Below are 22200 nucleotides of genomic sequence, written 5' to 3'. Positions count from 1 at the left end.
AGTTCCATTTTATAGAATCACAGAATTGTTTTGGTTGGTAAAGACCAAAATGATTCTATGAATATCAAAATTCTCTAAATATGAAAAGTTCAGTAAATTTATACCTATACTTTTATCTAAAAGATTGTGCAAAGTGAACTTGAATACCTGATTACTTCTGACTATCCACACTGGTTAGCTGCTAAGATCAAGAAGAAAGTAATGCCAATGAACACCAACAGGCAGATCTGGGAGCTGCTTAAAACTGCACTAGATTTCCTCCATCATACAAGGACAGCTATATTTTTCACGTAGAAATAGGGGAAAAAAAACTGCACATACATTTGCACATATTATTCTAAGATCAGAATTAGTTCTTTAAAAATTCTCCATTTTTGAATGTGCTAAGCCAGCTTTAAATAGTAGCAATAATTGAATATACAGATTTTTCATCACTTTCAGTAAGATCATCACACTGTATGATGACATAAGTATGTTCTTTCTTGACTTCAGCTTAACAGACAGTATCTTTCTTCTAGTAAAATACTGAAATGATGATAGATGCAAGATATTTTTATTCCAAATGTACAAGTAAAGTGGGTCAGGGAATTAATTTTTCAAATTTTTATTGTAATAAATGTCTGGATAATCCATTATTTTCACAGTATTTATTATTATTTTTTATTATATATTTATTATTGTGACTAATATGAAGTTTAAAAAATGAAAGCTATAGGTGCTTTCTGTTGTATTGTTTCCTGTATCTACTATGCCTAGCTGAAGAAAACAAACGTGAATGTAGTCTTTGTTGTCTTTCACAGAAAGAATTTATTGAAAATACATTCCCATACAGTGTATAGAAAGCGACCAGATTAGATAAACCAAAAAGGTTTCATTGTTATCTCTTATTTCTACTAAACTCTCATGAAGTGATACGAAATACCCTAGGAGGTATTTTATCTACTGAAATGCAGAAGTACTTCAGTTTCCTAACAAAGTGTCCATTACGGACACATGTCTAAGTCTAAATTTCAAGTACACCTTATGTTGGTTACCTATTGCATTTCTTGAGACAAGACATTTTCAGGAAATCATTTGCATCATGGAACAAAATATTCTACCTTAATTACAGGGAAGAGTCACAATGTGATATACAAAGGAAATATTAAGTGATGAAATTAATCAACATTTTAAATACTTTTGATTCACATAGAGAAATACACAGCACTGACTGTGTGTGTGAATTAGCTTTGACTGCTACCAACGTAGTTAGTTTGCTGGGAATAAGACGACATATTTTTCAAATACCAAGAAGGTAATTTCACATTTCTGTGGAACTTAAGTAAAATGGCAACCTTTACCTTCCAGAGTTTTTATACCTGAACAGCAGAATATACTATCAGAATGCAACAAATACTACTTTGATGCCATTGTAGTATTCATTTGTAAACCATTCTACTGTAAGGCTCATTATTTGTGCGCTCATCCCTCTTAATCTTCTATATGAACTATAAACTTCAGTTTTACTTTTTCAAAATACAATTGTACCTCGAGACTCAAAGATACCCACAACACTATGCACTAGTGACCTCACTTAGCAGCCTAATAAGATGTAATGCAAATAGGCCTAAAAACTTCAGGAGTATTGTCTGTTCAAAAAACATTGTAGCATGCCTGTTGCTTTCAGTCTAATTAAAATCTACATACATACTGTAACAGAAAAATAAAAATTCACTTTCTAAACTCATATTATTTAAAAAAAACCCCACCACACACTCCATTTGAATCCCATTTTTTGGGCGTATATTTATTTTTCATGAAAGTAGTCATACATAAGCAACTAGGTTTTTTTGTAAACATCATAGGGAATTAAAAACATTGTTACTTAAAAGTAGCAGAATCCAGCCTGTAATTTTAACACAACAATATGGTACTTTAAAAATAATGACTTCATTATATGCACATATATAATATATAAATAGACATACACACACACTTGTTTTTATATAGGCATGTAAGCAAATGCATCTCTGCCACAGCCAAGTAGGGTATTAAATGTATTTTTTTTAATTCATGTTCAATACATAGCAAAGATACACTATCCATTCACAACAAAATCATACCTATACAATATCAAATTAATATCTGGCTTTTCTGCAGTGCCAATAATCTTGTAGATTCTCTTTACTGACTATTACAACTACAAAGTCTCAAGTTTATGCAACATTTAACATGCTGGTCAAAAGTAAAAAAGAAATGAAATAGTGACACTATCTTAAGCAGGTAGAAAGATGAGGACCAATACTTGTAAAATACTTTAAGACTGGGAGAGAGATTTTCATCTTACATTAACTGGTAAATAATTTGTCTGTAAATATTTTTTTCTTTTTAGGTACACAAGATTCACAAAAAAGTGCCCTTAACTACAGTATGTCCTTGTCCATGTGCCCAGAGATACATTCTCCTACTAGCAACACAGTGCTGAAAACACTCCTGTGAAACGTTCTCAAGAAAACCCGAGAGCCATGTGTAAAACGTGTTAATTCAAACTATGCAGAGTGCATTCATATCAAGTTTCCTAATAAAAATGAGTTCACTAAAGACCCTTCTGCTCCAACAGCCTCTTAGGAGACAAATCATTGGCATCTCAAAAGAAAGGCACTAGACAAACTTGATGAAAATCAATACAAAACTACATTCACAATAATCTACAACTTGCCACTGAAATAGTAACAGCATATGCACGCGTTCTTTCCCTCGAAATTCAGTACAAGGTTATAGATCTGAGAAACATGTGCTACTACACAAGATTTAATAGAAATTATTATTTCAGAGATGATGTATTAAGCTTCAGTTCTGAGACAGGTCACCAAACCGAAACAATTTACTTGATCACAACTGACAGAAGCAGAAATGAACCTATAGATTTTCTTTTAAAATTAAGTTCTCTCTTTCCACAAAGACTTGCTACTTGTCTCAGAAACCATTTACCCTCTAGGGATACTCAGTCAGCAGTGTGTGATCAATAACTTCAGGTATTTCTATATTTGCAGAAGCATAGCATGGCACAACCTCTATTCAAACTTCCCATAGTGTTTCTTGCCTGATCTATATAAATGCAGTATATCACTCACAGTACTATAACATATTACAAAAAGACAGGTCAAATGCAATTAATCAGTGTAAAAATATTAAGAGTAATCATTACATTTTGTTTTTTCAATTAGTCATGAAATAATAGGGGTGTGAAGCCAATTTGAAATAGGATCTAGATATTTCTTAAACTCCATTTCAGATTTGAAACTCATAATATTCCTCCCTTCCTCCCAATTTTGGTTGCACACTGAAGTATTTTTTTTTAATTTACTGTAACTGTAAAGCTTGGAGCAATTGCCTTTTAAATACATTCACTTTTCTCCTCTCTCACCCCAGTAACCGTGCACTTGTAACAATCTAATTCCTTTGCTTTCCTACAAATCCTCTCCAATAGACCTATTTTTATTCAAATTTCTAAAAACTATCACAACTGCAGTAGCAGTCCATCAGCAAGATCCTCCATTCCCTATAACAAGAAGTAGCACTAACATTTAAGTACAGAGAAAGTATTGGGCAGGCAGGTGGGGTAGTTCTAGTAGCTGCTATTCCGTCAACTCTCTGTAGAATCATCAAATTAAATTTTAAGCTCTGAAATATTTTATCAGGTTACATGTTTATATTTTGAAATACATCAAGCACATAAAAATTCAGTGAGTGCTCAGGGGCAATGAATATCTAGGCACTCAATTTTCATTCTTTTCTAACAGAAATTCTGTACATTCTTCTAAAAATCCCATCAGACACCAGTGTGACACCACTTTATAGCAAGGACTAAATGATACCTTTATAGTAATTACAGAAGTCTTTTCCAAGTAATGAAGATCCATTACACTGTTGCCATTAATTATATTTTAAACAAGATAGATCACCTCAGTTGTACAATACTCTGCAACACATGTCAAATGTTTCTATAAACAGCAGCAAAAGGAGCAACTTTTATAGACACAGAAAATAAACTGCCACTGGCAGAAAGTAATGAGCTGAAAACTGAGTGCAAGGTTGTCAAGACTAGTAAAGTGCTCAGACAACTACAGTGAGAAAAGATCGGTGGATGACAAAAGTTCAAGCAAATGGAAAACAAAGATACTTATCCTTTCAAAAGGTTTGCTTTCAGAAGTTTTTTTTAATAACACATGAAATATTTATATGCAAAAATTCAATCATTCCCTCACATTTAAAATAAATATATGGGCTCTTCAGGCTGTAAAAGCATAAACATTTAACACATTACAAAAACAAATTATGTACAGCTATTTAAGGGATTTATAATAAAAATATATAAATCAGTTTCCTTAATAAAGGGATTGAGTGGTTAACTTAGAAGTGGTAAAAGTCTAGCAAGTGCTTCATGTGTCTCAGACATCATGTTGTGACCGTGGTCATACCTATACTACACTTCAGTTTATCCATTTGAGCCTAAATAAATCAAATTAAGCATTAGTAAACATTTATTTCAGAAGCACTTTGGAGTTTGCAGAAATGCAGTAGGAAAATGCAAAAAACTATGAGGAAATATTAGTAAGACTCCAGTAACTCTAGAGATGCACTTCAACATGCCAGGTTACATATCTGTCACCCAATTTCTGTATTTTTTTTCAAGCAGCTGAAGGCATTATATGACACCTCATCTCTTTAACAACTGCAGAGAAATGACAAGAGAATTAAACCATAAATAAGTGAAAGATACATAAATGAACCTTTTTCATACCAGAAAGACTCTAGAAAGTGTTAGTAGTAAGTGGCTTATATTTATTTGGAATGACAAAGGTTTCTGGAAAAAACATGCTATTCTGGTTTTTTAACCAGAAGTCCTCACATTCACTTAAAACTTCATAGAAGATTACTGTGAGAGCCGATTAAAGAGTGTAATTTCCACGGGTCCTGCTGCAATCAGTGGAATTCTAGTGGTCACAACAGTTCCAACAAATGAACTAAACCACAGGAACAGCACCTTGTATATAAATTAAAAAAATCCAAACCAAACAACTAAAAAAAGCTACAGATTAAACACTTGCTGCAAATAAACACAGCAATTTCTACTACTCAAAAGTTGAGGACTTTTCTATGAAGTTGTATGAAAATGCCAAAAAAAGGATTGCTGAGGAAACAGATCCATGTAACTTGATACTTTCAAGCTGCATTAAGAAAAACAGTTAATAATCACAACATTATTCAAGATGAGACTCTTAGGTCTGAAAGTACTCATTTCCAGCCACAACACAGGATTAAAGGTAATGTTGGTAGGGAGCTTATGTGAACGATAAGATTTTAGTATCTACTGTTCTGAATGCTGGAACAACTAGATGAACTATATGAAAAGAGAAATATCAGATTTCAAAATAAACTAATGGGTAGTTGCTGTCTTTGCTACCAAACTAGACTGTTCCTACAACAAAAAAGAAGTTCCTAAAATTTATTTATTGTAGTACTAGTAAGACATTAGCTGTCGAATCCTTAAACATTTTTAAAAACACACTAGATCTGTATCTGCGGTCAATTAGCAGAAAAACATAACAATGGAAACTTCAGCATATTTTTTGCATGTTTAAGGGTGTTTCCCCCTCAAAAAAAGTCTCTTCCACTCTCAGTTTCAAACACTTTTAAAAAAAATTTAAAATAACATAGAAAAAATTATGCTGCACCATGTACCAAACAGAACAAATGGAAGTAAACTAGAAATCTTTCAGTGGTTTTTTGGAACTCAATCTTTCAAATATATATTTTTTTTTTAACAAAACCCACTAGTTTTGCATCACATATACCTCTTCAGTGTTTTAACCACAAGCTAATCGAATGTTAAGAATTACTTGTGTGCAAAGTATTAAAAATGGTAAATGTAGATTATTCCACACACTACAGACACACATCCTGCAAGAAGCTATCAGGATAAAAATTTAGATTACAGCATTACTTTGATTAGAAATGCAGCTACAAGAATAAAGGAAGTAAGTACAACTATGCCAAATTTTTCTTCTATTTTGGTCATGTAGAATTATGTCATGCAGATGTTCTGGAAGCTCAGCATGCAAGTTACAAAGTTTAAAAACAAACAAACAAAACCCCAGCATTTTCCCTGAATATTCCTGAACTACAATATCCAATAAGACAGAAATGCCAATATTCTTATCTTTTCACTGTTCAAAATTCAAATTCAGTAGTAGTGCATATACATTCAAGAGATAAAATATAAAGACATTTAATAACAGATTTTCCAACTTTCAGTTTGTCAATGTAGTCAATGCCTTAGGAAACAACTGCAGCACCAACAGCTCACATAAGCCACTGTTCTTGTTCTTTTCTGTATTTCTCAGACCACTTCTGAGTAAGCTCTAGGTAAACATTTGGTTTATGTGGCTTATAATCAAGGTAAACCATCTGTCCAGTCCGTTTGGGGACAGCTTTTTCAATCTGAGTGCCCTCATGCCATTCATTAAATGACGTAATAGAAATAACTTCTGGTCGCACCAAAAGGGCCGCACTGAAGGCAGTCTCGTAGTACTTCCCATTGACACGATTACGGGTGTTGTGGTTGTTCCACGGCCGGATACTGGTATCAATATACCCTGGCCCCACACTTGGAATAAACATTAAGTTGTTACTATCACAAAAGGCTTTTAAACTTGCCCAGTTATGATGAGATGAGCCATAGGAGAAGCCATTGGTGGCAAAGTACGTGTACATTCCATCAAAGCCACTTCTGTGAATGTCATGCTTATGTCTTTCTTCTACAAGAAGTGCAATGAATAATGCATCATACGGAGTATTTCGAATAGTCTGGGATCCAGAAACAGTTAAGAGATTTGCCCATATTTCGGGAATTGTTACATAAGAATCATAAACATAAAACATGGGGAGAAATCTGCCTGTGCTGGTCTTATGTCTGTAAAAGGCTGGATGGCCTCCATATCTATAAAGCAAACGAGTATCATTAAGACAAAATTTGCCATTTGGAAAATACTGTTTTACAATGTGAGCTTAAGGCTTTTCGTAACAACTACTTTTAAAAGACAGTGTATGCACTTCAAAACATAGCAATTCATATCCATTTTCAGTCTGATGTTTGCTGAAGTATTAAGCAACAAATCTGTAAAGAACCTTTAAATTACTACAAATTAGTAACGTAGTGTCGCACTGTGCTATAGGTATTAGTTTTCTCTGAAGAGCAATTCTCTAATTCAGTATGAAATAAGACAGTCTAAGTAGCATGATAAACAAAATAACTAGTAGCTGTACAGAATTTGTCAAACTGAATTAAAAATCATTAGAGGTCTAGCTGCTGGTTTGTCACTATCAAAATGTATGTTTAATTTATCACGTAGCTAATACTTTAATGGCTTTAATATGAAGTATCATGACTTGTGATACTAATGAATGTTGAAAGCAATTTACATTTGAGTATCTATGTAAAAATCATACTTCTATATTTAAAAACCAGAATGAATTTTGTACAACAGAAATAGAAACAAAGTTTCTTATAGTTTTCTTCAGTCTCAGTGCACATTTTTATATATTCTTCCAAGTTTCAGATAACATACAGAAGTGCCCTAAACCAGTATGTAACAAACTCCAAAGGAAACCATTTTGAAAGCACTCACTTGTCAATGATGTATTTGACATTGTGGTACATACTGCGATCATCTCTGTCTTTGTAAGGTTCAATATGAAAAGTGACCTGAGAGATGAAAACATAGTAAGAGCAACACAGATGTAAAATACTGTTGAATACATGGGCACTGCATATTATATGAAGCAAGTATGAGTCACCTTAAATATAGTTCATCTTTACAGAGCAAACATTTTTGTTAGTCTATTTTGAGAATAATCCAACCCTAATGCAACTCCTGTACTCATAAGATTAGAAGGTTCAGATCCAAGGAAGTTTGGCAACAGAGTAAATATTTATTTTTTTACATTAAAACAAAAAGTTGCTTTTGTTTTCCCTAGGCTACAGTGAGTTACAAGCGTGCTTCAGAGAACTTAGACTACAGCAGAAAGTAAAAATTGAAATAAAATATTATCTATCAAGTGTCAACGGATTAACCAATGAAACATTTGAATTTCTAAGCAGTGTATTACATTTGCTATAGATAATTCTCCAAGGAGAGTTTTCAGTGTCAAAACAGATTTTAAGATACGGGATATGAAAACTTTAATTTAAATTTTTATAGAATTTATCAACGGCAATAAACTCTTGGAACTAAATCTAATATAATGTTCTGCTACTCCTCTGAATTTCAAGCTTGAAGCTTATGGAATTATTTAACCTATACATGTGAAGTCATTTCAGTGTACGGAATGTCATTGTTTTCAAAAATACAAATAAATGGAAGATTATATTAATCAAACCAACTAGTTTTTCAGAACCAATTTTAGAACAGAATGCATTTAATAAAGTCTTCAATAACTCTGCAATAGTAGCAAATTTCCACTGCAGAGCCAATATTTCTCTCTATTAAGTACAAACTATAGAAAAATAGTGTTAGACCAAATCACTAGGACTGACAGGACAGGTTGAAGAACACTATAATTTCATATTTCATTTCGGACTATCAAACTCAGGCAAATAAAAGAGAAATATCTTTTAGCAGAAATATTAGAAATGTATTTTTTAAGTTAGTTTTGGTCTACTGACATTCCTAACACTTAACTGTAATAACTTACTCGTGCAAGAATGTTTGAAAACGTTACACTAGTAATTTCCTGGTAGTATCTATACATAATATCTGTATTCCAGTAATTATTCCAAGCAGTAACAGTTCTGTCCATATTCCAATCATCACCATACCACTACATGCATTTTCCTTGGTAGCTTATTTCATTTTGCCTTGGCTCCTTTGATAGACTTGAATGTTAACAATTTCATACAATCACAGAATCCTAGAATGTCCTGAGTTGGAAGGGACCCACAAGGATCATCGAGTCCAACTCCTGTTCCTGCACAGGACAACCCCACAGTTCACACCATGTGTCTGAGGGCGTTGTCCAGTCTCTTCTTGAACACTGTCAGGCTTGGGGCTGTGACACCTCCCTGGGGAGCCTGTTCCAGTGCTCCACCACCCTCTGGGGGATGAACCTTTTCCTAATGTCCAACCTAAACCTCCCCTGGCACATCTTCCTGACATTCCCTCAGGTTCTGTCATTGGTCACTAAAGACAAGAGTTCAGTGCCTGCCCCTCCTCCTCCCCTTGTGAGGAAGCTGGAGCCGTGATGAGGTCTCCCCTCAGTCTCCTCCAAACTGAACAAACCAAGTGACTTTAGCAGCTCCTCATACGGCTTCCCCTCCAAACCCTTCACCAACTTCGTAGCCATCTTGTGGACACTCTCTAGTAGCTTAATATCTTTTTTATCCTGTGGCGCCCAGAACTGCACACAGTGCTCCAGATGAGGCCGCACCAGTGCAGAGCAGAGCGGGACAATCACCTCCCTCGCCCGGCTGGCAATGCTGTGCTGGAGGCACCCCAGGACATGGGTGGCTCTCTTGGCTGCCAGGGCACACTGTTGGCTCATGTTCAACTTGCCATTGACCAGAAGCCCCCAGATCCCTCTCTGCAGAGCTGCTTTCCAGCATCTCGTCCCCCACTCTGTATGTACAGCCAAGGTTGCCGTGTCTCAGGTGCAAAATCCATCACTTGCCCTTGTTGAACTTCATGTGGTTGGTGATTGCCCAGTTCTCCAATTTGTTCAGATCCCTCTGCAGGGCTTCTCTGCCCTCGAGAGCGTCAACAGCTCCCCCAATTTTGTGTCATTGGCAAACTTGCTAAGCAATCCCTCAATTCCTGTGTTCAAGTCATTTATGAAGACATTGAAGAGTGCTGGCCCTAAGAGGGATCCCTGCAGAACCCCACCAGTGACTGGTTGCAAGACCAACATAACCCCATTTACTAGAACCTTTTGAGCCCGGCCCGTCAGCCAATTGCTCACCCACCGCATTGTGTGTTTATCCAGCTGTATGCTGGGTATCTTGTCCAGGAGGATACTGTGAGAGACAGTATCAAAGGCTTTGCTGAAATCCAAAAAGATGACGTCGACAGGCTTCCCTTGGTCAACTAGGTGGGTAACCTTGTTGTAGAATGCAATTAAGTTGGTCAGGCAAGACTTTCCCCTCATGAACCCCAAGTTCTTTTAAGTGAGAGAAAGCTCCATCAGATGATCTGAATATTTTGGGTAAGCATAATACTTATTTTTCTTTTTAATAATTAACTATTACATATGTGCAACTTATGTCACATAATGCAATTCACACAGCATTTTTAACAGTTGCAAAATTACTTCTGTATCTGATTTAACCTTCCTGCTTGTCAAAGAATCTGCAGTTGCTACTACTGACAGGAAATTTCTCTGAGAACCTGCAGCTGGCATGACCAACTAAAACCAGAGCAGTTGAACAAGCTGTATTTTCAGTCTGCAGTACAGACAACACTCTGCAGAGATGAAATATATACAGCTACTTAGATAATTTTAAAACTCAAATTTATTACTCGGCAAGTCTAAAAGGCAATGCGTGTATTCTTTATCCCAAGGAAAAAGACGAGTTTTACCCTAAAAATAAACAAAATCAAACCACGATTTCAGTTTACACTGATCAATCCATCTAATCTTTAACTGATTTGATATTTCACCTATTTCAGGAAGCTGGTAATTTAGCCTTTCTATCCTTTCATGCCCTGGGGTAATATAAAGTCAGAGCAGCACCTCTCTGACCTTACTGTCCAAAGCAAGTGTTCCTGATACCTTCTGGAATAAAGACATCCACTCAAACTAGAACTTCTAAATTCTTCTTTATTACTCATAGATGCTTGCTCTTGACCTCTATGATACATTGCCCACTAGTTATGCAGTAATGCAAAAAGGTTAGACTTTCTTCTTTCTCAAAGTTCCTTATAGATCATTGTATCCCATAATATTTTGAAATATGTAACACTTCCCATGACTCAACTGAAAACAACATACAGTCTCATTTTAAAAACTGTTTCCTAAAAGGAAAAAAAAAAAAAAATCCATAACACCATACTCTAGATTCAGTAAGCTTTAGATCTGAACCAAAACAGAAAAAAGAGAAAGCAGGTTATAATATTTTTCTAGTCAAAAGGCAATATTGCTTAGGTCTTCTCAAAATTCGGTGTAATTCAAAGGGCACTTATACCTGCTTCTATGACCCAAAAGAAGTGCAACATGACAAGAGACAGAAACTGAAGCCACCATTACATGACAAGCCTCCCTGCTCTACACCATGAGTCAAACGTCGTAAACTCTTAGCAAGGCTTACTTTCCTAAGTAGTCCTATTTCATGCATCTTAAAAATACTTTACCTTTAGATTATACTTGTGTGCATAATCCAAAATAACAGGCACCAAATCATCAGTTGGTTCTCCATTTTCATCAGCCATACCTGGTGGGTACCATGAAAGCACTATTACACCTGAAAATAAAAAACTTAAGTTTTAAATCATGTTTTTTAACATGTAACATGTACATTATAACATTGTCATGAGTTATTATTGTTTGATGTGAAACATACATAATATAAATTAGAATTTCAAATTACTTTTTAACCAATTACAAAATCTCAGTATTCTCATAGCGGATTTTAACTCCTCTCTTTGTTTAAAAGACAACAAAACAGTGGTGAGATCATCTGTCAGGGGAACAGATTTGTGCTCTGTGTTCCAAGCCTAACACTTGGAGCCATTCCTTCCCACTTTTCAGCACAGCATCCTAACCTCCAGGTTGTACCAAGAGGATGAGAACGCTTCCAACTAAGGCATTATAGCTATGCCACAGTACAGCCAGAGAACATCAAGATACTTAGGGTTAGAGAACACTCAAGAGATGAGGGCTATGCATGTGCTCAAAGAGATTCTTTTATTTTATGAAACTTCATTCCCCACCACATTTCTGCATTGTACCTCTGGCTCCACTACGAAACAACCACTTCATACTAGAAGAAGTGACTGTAATCTCACAACCTTCCGTCTTGCTAAATGAAGTTACTGTGCTGTAGTCCACCCTTCCAACTCTGTGAAATTAGGTTTTAAATTTATTAGCTAAAAAAAAATGCTTGACTAACTCTCAACAATTTAAGGATCCTACTATTCCTGTCAAAAAGGATAACAACAAATATTATGTCCCTGTGCTGTAAATTTTTCTGATGCTCTCCATGAATGCAAAAGAACACATACCTCTTCAAAAAGCTAAACTCTTGCCTTCCAGAATTAAAATGCTGTCAGATAAATAAGTTAGATCTTTTATGTGTGCAGCTGGAAATAATATTGCAAATAGGTAAGACAGAAAAAAACACATGAAACAGTGAGGTAGGAATATTTTCCTAACAATACTATTTAAAACACATGGAAGAACAAGTCAATGTGGTTCTTTTTAACTAGGTAAAGATTTAAGTACACAAATCGGATTGCTGAGATAGGGTAGTATATACTCTAAGTTCCATCTATTTTAGTAACTTTTTAACATTTCTGACTAAAAATTTCAAAATGAACAAGTCCAAAATTATGAAAAAGAAAGTATCAATTAGAGTGAATACATAATCGTCTTGTAATAACAAAACCAGAAATCTGAGCTCACTAGACATAGAAGGTAGTTCAGCTTCCCTCAGCATAATCTCTCCACATTATACCAAGAATCACAAATAACGGACTATCACAAGAGATAATCCGCTCAAGGACAAGAAAAACACAATATTTTACCACCCTATCTTTCATTTCAAACAAAAGGACAAAATTTCAAATGAGTCAAACGTAAAAAACAAGTAGAACAGCAGCAATAAACTCAGGTTACACTCAAGGTACCTTGAATATAACATCTGTCAAGACCCCTTTCTGTACCTTTAGGAAAGAGGAAAAAGTTCAAGAGACAGAATTGTTCACCAAGGAACCTAAATTCACATTTGCATTGGTCTCTCCCTGAGAAAGACTCCTTAATACTTTATCTCCCATGGTTAAAATAATAAAGTTATCTACCACTTCAGGAGTATAAAAGGATGGACTTGATGCCAAAACCAATAGCATAAACATGTTTAAAACCAGAGTAGAGTCATTCAAGACAAATTAAGGACTTCAAACTGGATGACCATGAAAACAGGCTGGTACAAAAAAATAAAATCCATTATGCAATCAGAGGAATAAAATCTATTGTATTAGACTGTTAAAAATTAGGAAATTAATAAATAAGGAACGAATTGTAAAACATAAGAATACAAGGAAGCATTGCATGAGACTCCTGCTGCTCCAATCTCTTATATGCCTTTGATCACCACACAATAATGGCTGAAAGAAGCACATGTTTCTGCTTTTGTGAGATCCTTGATAATGCCTCAAAAAAGGCTAGAAGAAAAATTATTATTTGACAGAATGTAAATTGCAGTCATGGATTAGACATTGGCTAAGAGATAAAAAGAAGACACTGTAGATATGCAAAAAAGTATAATTCTTATTAAAGAAGATGCAATATTTGAAGTAATGATCCGAGGAAAAGAAAGTTGATTACTTATGTTGGTCAAATCTAGATGGAAGAGAACAAATTCAAGTGTACTTAAATCCATAAATCAGAATAACAGCAGAAAAAGAATCAATTTTGACAAGTATCAGTAATATTTTACAAAGAGTATGCCACCAGAAGCATGAACTACTCATTCACATCGCTGAGTTTTAAATGGAAAACTAACTTAAGCTACTAAAAAAACCCCTTATTTTGCAAAGCATTTTTCCTAGTATTTGGCATGTTTTCCACTAGCCATTTAGCGTTATTAGACATTTTTATTAAGAAGAAGAGAAACATCACAGATTCTTCCAATGCTATGAGAGCCCTCTGTGCTTTCATCACACTACCATGCATTATTCTGCTTTAGATAAGACTAAAAAAGTGCTTACTGGGAACTAATACCTGAGATTTCTCTGCAACAGTTGTCCCACTGTTGCTGGTGCTCCTGTTAATAGAGTTATCGTATTACTGAAAGGGGTGAGAAATTTCCTGTGTTTGTATTAACCCTTGTACAAATTACAGATTAGGTTAAAAACCAGGAGAAAACAATAACCAGGAATTAAACATTATGCAAGTAAACACTACTAAAGAGAATATAACAATTACATCAAACCTTAATGATTAGGTGAATGGAAGTGATTTAATTCAAGGTGATTAGCACCCTGAAAAATGCTATGACCTCTGGTCATTTTGCTCCAACTACATTTACACAAGCTGTTCAGGGTTTAATACCAGCCTATATGACTCCTTACTTTAAAGGTGAACATAAAAAGGACCATAAAGTCCAACAAGAAAAAATGACAGCAGAAATATATTGAATATTCTAATGTATATAATTAATCTTATTTAGAAAAAGGGAACATTGATTTGTATCGGAAAAAAATATACTTTTGGACAAAGAAATGAACTATAATTAGCTACACTGAAACTATTGTACCCAAATTCAAGAAGGTTTGGATTAGACATTTCCATAGTTAATGAGAACGCCTACAAATACACTGCATAAAATATAAATTGTATAACAGCTATAATCCTACAAGCTCTTTGACATATTAATTCATAATTGTTATTATACACAAAGAATTCAAAAGAAAGAAAAAAAATGCTATTTGAACAGATGGCTCCATGGCCATGTTAATATGATTTTCTGAAGCCTGTTCTTAAAACTGAAGTATACATCTCCAGAAATGAAATACACAGACAATATATTCTAGCAATGGTTTTTGTATTTTCTACATATGGTATCAGTACTTAACAGTAAGTCATGAAACATATGCACCTACAGGATTACAAATATAATGTTTCTGTGCTGTTACATCCATCAGACACAGCTTTGAAGATGTGGGGCTTAAAACTCAGAAATACAAAGATATTTACTAGCTTCAGACACTTCCAGAATTACATAGAAAAACAAAAGAATGGGTCAGTTGTGTTCATCCACATATTTAAGGCTGGATAAATGAACAACATGCTGAAACATTAACATTCATTACCAGTTGAAGCTGAACGCATTTGTTTCATGTGGGCTTCTATGACAGAAGGGTCTTTGGAACTGTAAGATCCAAGTTCAGGGTAAAAGTTGGCCCCGATGTCCTCAGGGGGATTATGTCTTCCCTTTGGATAATTGTTTGCAATTTTGGGATCCCAATGTGGCAACAATGGATGGTTCCAGTGAATATATTTACCATCAAACTGTGGATTCCCAAACCAACTATAGTAGAATATGTGAAAGTTATAATTCGGAGAAGACAGCTCTTCTTCCAGCTTGTTGACAGGAGGCACAGATGCTTTCATCGTATTGACTGCGATACTATGCAAATTACTGACACGCGTCACAGGATCTGCTTGAACCCTGTTCAGTGAATTCTGTTTACTGTCTAAGAGCACCGTCCGTTGTTGAAGCTCGGGCAACAAACCAAGTCCAAATGGATCCCCAAAACCAGCTCTGTCAGGTCTCAGAGTCTTCAAAGCCATCATTATGGAGCAAATAAACAAAATAAAAAGCAACAAAATGATGCATGTTCTTCTGCGAAATCTTGCCATGATGTCATAGTTCAGAATCCAAACAGAAGGATTTTGGCCGCAACTGATCAAAAGACAAATATTTTAAAGTCAGATTTCTTATTACCTAATTCAGCAGTATGAAATGCTTCATAAAATTTTTAGCTAATAGAAATAATACAGAGAGAAATGTGACGCATACACTGACTGCATAACTAATAGCCCTTTGTTGTGGGGGGAGAGGAACAAAAAACATTTCTGCATTTGAGAACTTACGTCAGGTTCTGAGGTTCTACCACCAAGGACTCACATATTTTATAAAACCTCTTACTTTTGAACTTCATTGTTTTCCTAAACCAAATAAATCCCATAAAATGAAAATTCTGGTTACATGATTTCAGAGCTATCATGTTTTGACAAGTCTGATAGAAATAGCTACACAGAAAATAGAAGAAAAAAGCGGAAGCCATGAAAGCAGAATAACGCAGCAGAACAAGAGTAAAGGACAAAATAGGATATGACAGAAGTACAGCTTATGTTCAGAGGTACAGGTTTCATTTACTAACCTATTTAATGGCTTTGGACCAACCACTTTGTGTTTAGCTAACCAATATACGGACTAAATACTTTGGCAAATTAAACTCAAAACAATGATGATTTGCAACTTCACAGACCTAAAATTCTGTTTTGTTTTCTGAATTATGTAAACAACAAACCAGCATAGCATTAGGGATGTACCTCTACCAGAAAGCCTGTGAGTTAGCAGCTGGCAGCCTGTTATTACAATGTCACTGCTGTGTGACACTTCATGTAGGATTCCAGGCTTAATTTAAAAACCAAGACCAATACTAGACAGCAAGATTTGAGCCCTGAAAGTGGGGCGGGTGGGGGGGGAGGGCGGGGAATCAATATAACAGAATGCCTGATTATTTATAACTTTAATTCCTGTAAAACATTAAATGCAAGAGAGCAAGAGAAAACGATTAACGAAATTTAGGTTACCACAAAATTACATTGAACAAGATCATGCATAAAACTGACAACACTGAACTGGAAAATGTTAGAATAAATTTCTGATCCAACAGCCACTAGACATAGCATAGTTGTGACTGGGTATTTCTGTCACTGACCTCTAAATTTTAGAATCTTACTTTAAGTTACTGAGATGTACATGTTGTTTTAAAATACTTACAAAATACCTCACCTTAGTTTCCTACCAATGTTCCTTACTACTGTTAAAGTGCATTAACATCTAGCTCAGTTACCATAACACTCTATTTGTTACTGCTGTCATAATTTTAGATAAGGAATTTTAGAATATGCCTTTTAACAATACAGCCTGAATTGGATTAACAGTATGACACTGCCAAAAAGGAAAGTTCTCCTTCCAACCCTAATCCATTCATCCTGCTGTCTACTTTTAGTTTCCTCTGGAATTCATCTGATTTTCACAGGAAGGTTAGTCATATACTTCAACAGCAAAAACCCTGTCAGCAATTAAAAAATAAACAACAAAAAACCCTGTACGCACTTTGTAACGTTTCCTTTGTTAGAGAGCTGACTCAGCTGAATGAGTATCACAGCACTAATGCCAACAAAAGAGGTAATAGCATAGATGGGGGAAGGGAAGAGAACAAAAATGCTGCTGCTCATTTTGCCCAACTGGATCGTGAAACCATACCTTCGGCTACTATCAGGGAAAATTTACAGCATATACGCTTATAGAACTTCATTTAAGACTTTTCATTAACAGATTTCACATCACTTTACATAAATTACAGGGTTCTTTTTCTATAGCTTATAGTCTACCCCAAGATATTAGAATTTTGTCAAAGAGATTATTTGGAGTCCAAAATATTTTTCTTCTAGTAAGAAATTAACTTTAAATACATTTAAAATACATTTAAACTATTTCTACTATTTTTCCTGACCTTTTCAGCCTTCTTTCTAGTCTATCATGCTATCCCTCTCCCTGTGAGTTTAACTCAATTTTCTGATTAGGCAAAGTGAAGTTTTCTAAAGGGTCAGGATCGTGGTTTTTCTGTGTGTTTGATGGTTTTGGGTATTTTCTCCTTTTTTTTTTTTTTAATAAAAACAATCTTACTCACCTGACTAATGTATTAAGGTATTCCGTTTAATTTAAGTCAGATGCTATTGAGCCTCATCAAACAAGATACAGGACTCACACTGATAAATTACTTCTGTAATTATTATTTTATCTCATCTCTTCTGTAAAAAAGAATTCACGACTGTATTGTCTATAATTAGAATGTTCATAAGGTCTTTCATTTGGGCTTTCCTATTCCATATTGAAGAAAGCATTCCTTTTTATTCTTTGCTTGACATATCTGCTACTAAACTTCTCCTCATCAAGATTTCACTAACATAAAACGCTTTTTCTGAAGTGTGAGGAATTGATCTTAGTGCTCCACATTCTTATTTCAAGAAGTATTTTTTCAATGGAATAGTTATAATGAAATTATTTTGAAAAATGAGCAGCACACTTCCTAAAATTTGACTAGCATCAGAACAGACCCTGGTCTACCATTGCATATTATGAACCTCTAATATGCTTATATAGAGGCTCAGCAGCAAAGTCCAAAATTTCTAGAAGTGACACTCATGGTAAAGGCTTGTGTTTTGGGGAAACATCAGTCTCAATGATGACATAATATAGATGCCTATACTGTAAAAGCTGCATTGAAGAGCTACAGGTTGGCAATGCTTGCATTATGTCAATCTTATTCAGAGCTACTCTGTAGAGACAGTGACAGATAAATTATGCTCATCAAGACTAGTGCCCCAGCAGAACAGTAATACTGGGGGAACAGACTGAGCAAACATGCCACGTGAAACAGATACCTGAAGTTACGTCTATCCTTGGCACTGGAAAAATCTTAGAATGCAATTCTGATTCAACAGCCATTAGAGATAGTACAACTGTGATTTCGTATTTCTGTCATAGACATCCAAATTTTAGAAACTGATTTCAATATACTGAGGTATACAGGTCATTCCTACATACTTAGGAAGTATTCTGCCTTGGAATGTTGGGTGCATTCGGATCTAACAGCAATTCCCTTTCTCAGCAGGAAAAAGTCACCCTGAATAACTTCAGCTTTATGCAGATTAAGATCTAACACACAGTTACTCTGACTCGTATGATGACTTGTTAACTAGCAGCAGCTGTTTGATTCCAACCCCAGATCACCAGTCCCTGCGTACTGGCAAAGAACAGGTCCAATGTAGAGCAATGCTTCACCTTCACCTGAATAGTGAGGCATCTTCAGCTATTTTGGGGATCAGAGACTTCCTGAACAAAAGGTCATTTACTTGTACAATGTGGAAAACCACTGTCTGTTTAGAAACTCACCTGCTAGTTTAATTTGATGCCCCCAATTCTCGAACTAGAAGGGACTTGAATACAGTGTGACTTTCAACATGCCTTTTTTTTTTTTTTTCCAATTTTGCTCCATGTCCCTTTTGCAAAAACTTCTGCTTTCTGTCAATTCAGCTCACAGCTAATGCAGATAACCTGACTATAGAATTACTATCATCCCTAAATCCAGTTCCTGAGTGGTAAAAATAAGCTCAGAGGTCAATAGTGTGAAAATAAAATTGTTTGCTTCACTCTGTCCACTACTTTTTTTTTTTTCTTTTTTTAAGATCTCTTTAAATCACCCAGTCACACTTTACCTGGAAGTCCTTTGGCAAATTTTCTACTGGAAGGGGCTTGAAGTCAGGATCTTCAGTTAACTCTGGCAATGTACTCTGCACTACCACACACACTTTTCCAAATCATAGAATCATTTCAACTGGAAGAGATTCTAGCACTGAACCGTGTCCCTAAGAACCTCACCTATACGTCTTTTAAATACCACCAGGGATGGTGACTCAATCACCTCCCTGGGCAGCCTGTTCCAATGCCTAACAACACTTCCCATGAAGAATTTTTTCCTAATATCCAATCTAAACCTCTCCTGGTGCAACTTGAGGCCATTTCCTCTTGTCCTATCACTTGCTACTTGGGAGAAGAGACCAACACCCTCCATGCTACAACCTCCTTTCAGGTAGTTGTAGACAGTGATAAGGTCTCCCCTCAGCCTCCTTTTCTCAAGGCTAAACAGCCCCAGTTCCCTCACTTGCTCCTCCTAAGACTTGTGCTTCAGACTCTTCACCAGCTTCGTTGCCCTTCTCTACACTCTCTCCAGCACCTCAATGTCTTTTCTGTACTGAGGGGCCCAAAACTGAACACAGTATTTAAGTCGGGGCCTTATCAGCGCCAAGTACAGGGGGATGATTACTTGTCTAGTCCTGCTGGCCACACTATTTCTGATACAAGCCAGGATGCTGTTGGCCTTCTTGGCCACCTCAGCACACTGCTGGCTCATATTCAGCTGGTTGTCAATCAACACCCCCAGATCCTTTCCCACCAGACAGCTTTCCAGCCACTCTTCCCAGAGCCTGTAGCGCTGCCTGGGGTTGTTGGGACCCAAGTGCAGGACCCAGCACTTGGCCTTGTTAAACCTCATACAATTGGCCTCAGCCCAGTTATCCAACCAGTCCAGATCCCTCTGTGTGTCCATCCTACCCTCCAGCAGATCAACACTCCCACCCAACTTGGTGTCATCTCCAAACTTACTAAGGGTGCACTCAATTCCCTCATCCAGATCATGGATAAAGAGATTAAACAGAACTGGCCCCAATACTGAGCCCTGGGGAACAACACTTGTGACCGGCCACCAACTGGATTTGACCCCATTGAACTGAATCATGAATTCTTACCTTCAGGTCTAGACCAAAGGCACAAAATTCAACTGACGTCTTTTGTTTTCTCCTTTTATGACTACACACACTACAATATCCTTCACTGCACATTAGAAAAATATGTAACTTTAAACATGAAAGGGTAAAATCTGTATTTCCATAACATTCAGTCCCATTCATCAAAAAAAAAATCTTATTCAATTATTTTTCTTTCACTTTGTAAGCTGCTATATAGACTTAAAGCCCCCAAATAAATCTAAGTATATTTATCCCTCTATGACCACCTCTGTTCCAAATTAATTTGTTTCTTATGTAGGAATAGATTTTATGAAACTTATCACAGTAGTATGAAATCTCCAGCTGTTTTTCCTAAAACAAGAATTACCTCCATTAAAAAAAAGGTATCTGTGAAAAAAGCTGAAATATTTTCTAAACTGTTCCTTAAACTCAATAGCAAGCCTGCCTCAAGGATAACCTCTCCCATTCAATCTCAACACAGTGGTGTTTATTTTGCTCCCTCACTGCTGCTTTTTATACCCTTAAGCTATCCTGTTTGTCCTATCCTTCTGTTTGTCCTTTCCACTAAATGAAGAGTACAGATGGACAGATGACAACAGAGGTTTTTTTCTCCCCATCACATTTCTCCAAATAAGGATATTTCTTTAGTCAAAAAAAGGGGAGGCTTTAACTACTCTAGATCATTTTGGTCATATGATAACTCAGTTTCAATACCCCTATATGTTGGGGTTTTTTTCCAGTTTTACTGATTCCAAAAGAGAAATACGCAATGCAAAGTAAATACGTTTGGATAAAACAGATGTATTTATTTTAGTAAGACTCAGCAAATACTAAAAAAAAGAAAAAAAAAAAATCCACGTTAGTTTTTGTGTTCCTTAAACATAACAAATAGAAGTGCAATACAGAAGAAAGCTCTGAAAATCTGTCTTTCCTGATTGAAGGGTAAGATAATCCAAAAGTCACTTTGGTTGGTAGCTCATGGCTGGTATTAAAGCTTTCCAACTAAGTTTTCTAAGCTTAGCTTCTGCTAAGATTTCTCAGCTTGAAGAAACTGAAAACTCCCAAGTGACAGACCAGCACGGGCAGCTGCAGAGCCAGGCTGTTTCACAACAGCCTAAAGTAAGAAAGAACAGCGAAGCCACCTCGCCGCGTTGCTCCCCCTTCATTGAGCAAGCCACCAAATTCCGAGCCTTCACACTTCTCCCTAACACTGCCGAGCCCAGCGCCGGAGCCTCCAGCCCAGCGCCGGCCCCCTGCCAGGAGCCGAGCACCTGCCGCGGGCCAGAGAGGCGGCGAGCGGCCTTCGCAGGCGGGAGGGCACCGCCCGAGGGGCGCCCCCGGCCCTTCCGACAACGGCTGCGGGCGGGACGGGCGCCTTGCCCTCTGTCCCGGCCCCTCCCAGCCCCGAGTAGCGCTCCAGCAGGGTGCGACTCTGAGGAGCCCCAGGGCTACGCCGCGGCGGCCGGCCCGGCCCGTCTCCCCGCTGCCCCTTCCCCAGCCCCCGGGGTCGGCGGCGGCGCTAGCAGGGCAGCTGGGGCCCGGACAGGGCCGCCAGAACAGCTGCTCCACGGGCCGCTGCCGTTACTCACCCGCCCGACGCAGGGGCGCTGCCGGCGGGAAGCGGGGCGGGGTCGGTGGACAGCCGGGCGCGGCGGCAGCGGCCCCACAGGCCCCAGCAGCCTCCGGGGCGACCTCACGCCGCCCCGCCGCGGCGGTGGCGAGGAAATGCGCTTGCGCTAGCAGGCGCGCATGCGCGGGGCGGCCGGTGGTAGGGTCGGGGCGGTGGGGCGGCTGGTGCCCCGTTAACCGCGGCTGTGGCCGCGCTGTTGGTGCGCGGCCGTCAGG

General features: G+C 37.1%; 1 protein-coding gene across 1 annotated transcript; it reads right to left on the bottom strand.

Annotated features, from left to right (window-relative positions):
• Positions 1 to 1811: 1811 nt before the first annotated feature.
• Positions 1812 to 22023, bottom strand: MANEA (mannosidase endo-alpha). Its single transcript, XM_065632462.1, has 5 exons — positions 21945 to 22023; positions 15063 to 15655; positions 11385 to 11494; positions 7671 to 7747; positions 1812 to 6982 (listed from the first exon to the last, which is right to left on the bottom strand). The coding sequence occupies exons 2-5, from the start codon at positions 15610 to 15612 to the stop codon at positions 6346 to 6348; spliced, it is 1374 nt and encodes a 457-aa protein (XP_065488534.1). The 5' UTR covers positions 15613 to 15655; positions 21945 to 22023; the 3' UTR covers positions 1812 to 6345.
• Between the last annotated feature and the right edge of the window lie 177 nt (positions 22024 to 22200).

This window comes from Caloenas nicobarica, chromosome 3 (assembly GCF_036013445.1).
Source record: "Caloenas nicobarica isolate bCalNic1 chromosome 3, bCalNic1.hap1, whole genome shotgun sequence".
Taxonomy (NCBI): Eukaryota; Metazoa; Chordata; class Aves; order Columbiformes; family Columbidae; genus Caloenas; species Caloenas nicobarica.
The sequence above is the reverse complement of the archived record's forward strand: the minus strand, read 5'-3'. Positions and strand labels throughout refer to the sequence as shown.

What these genes read in the sequence shown, in the direction of transcription:
- MANEA (XM_065632462.1), bottom strand. Translation starts at nt 15,612, where the DNA reads ATGGCAAGATTTCGCAGAAGAACATGCATCATTTTGTTGCTTTTTATT. An exon ending in AATGCGTTCAGCTTCAACTG is followed by an intron (nt 11,495 to 15,062) that starts GTAATGAATGTT and finishes TTTTATTTTCAG; the next exon opens with GTGTAATAGTGCTTTCATGG. An exon ending in GTCAAATACATCATTGACAA is followed by an intron (nt 6,983 to 7,670) that starts GTGAGTGCTTTC and finishes TTTGCTTTATAG; the next exon opens with ATATGGAGGCCATCCAGCCT.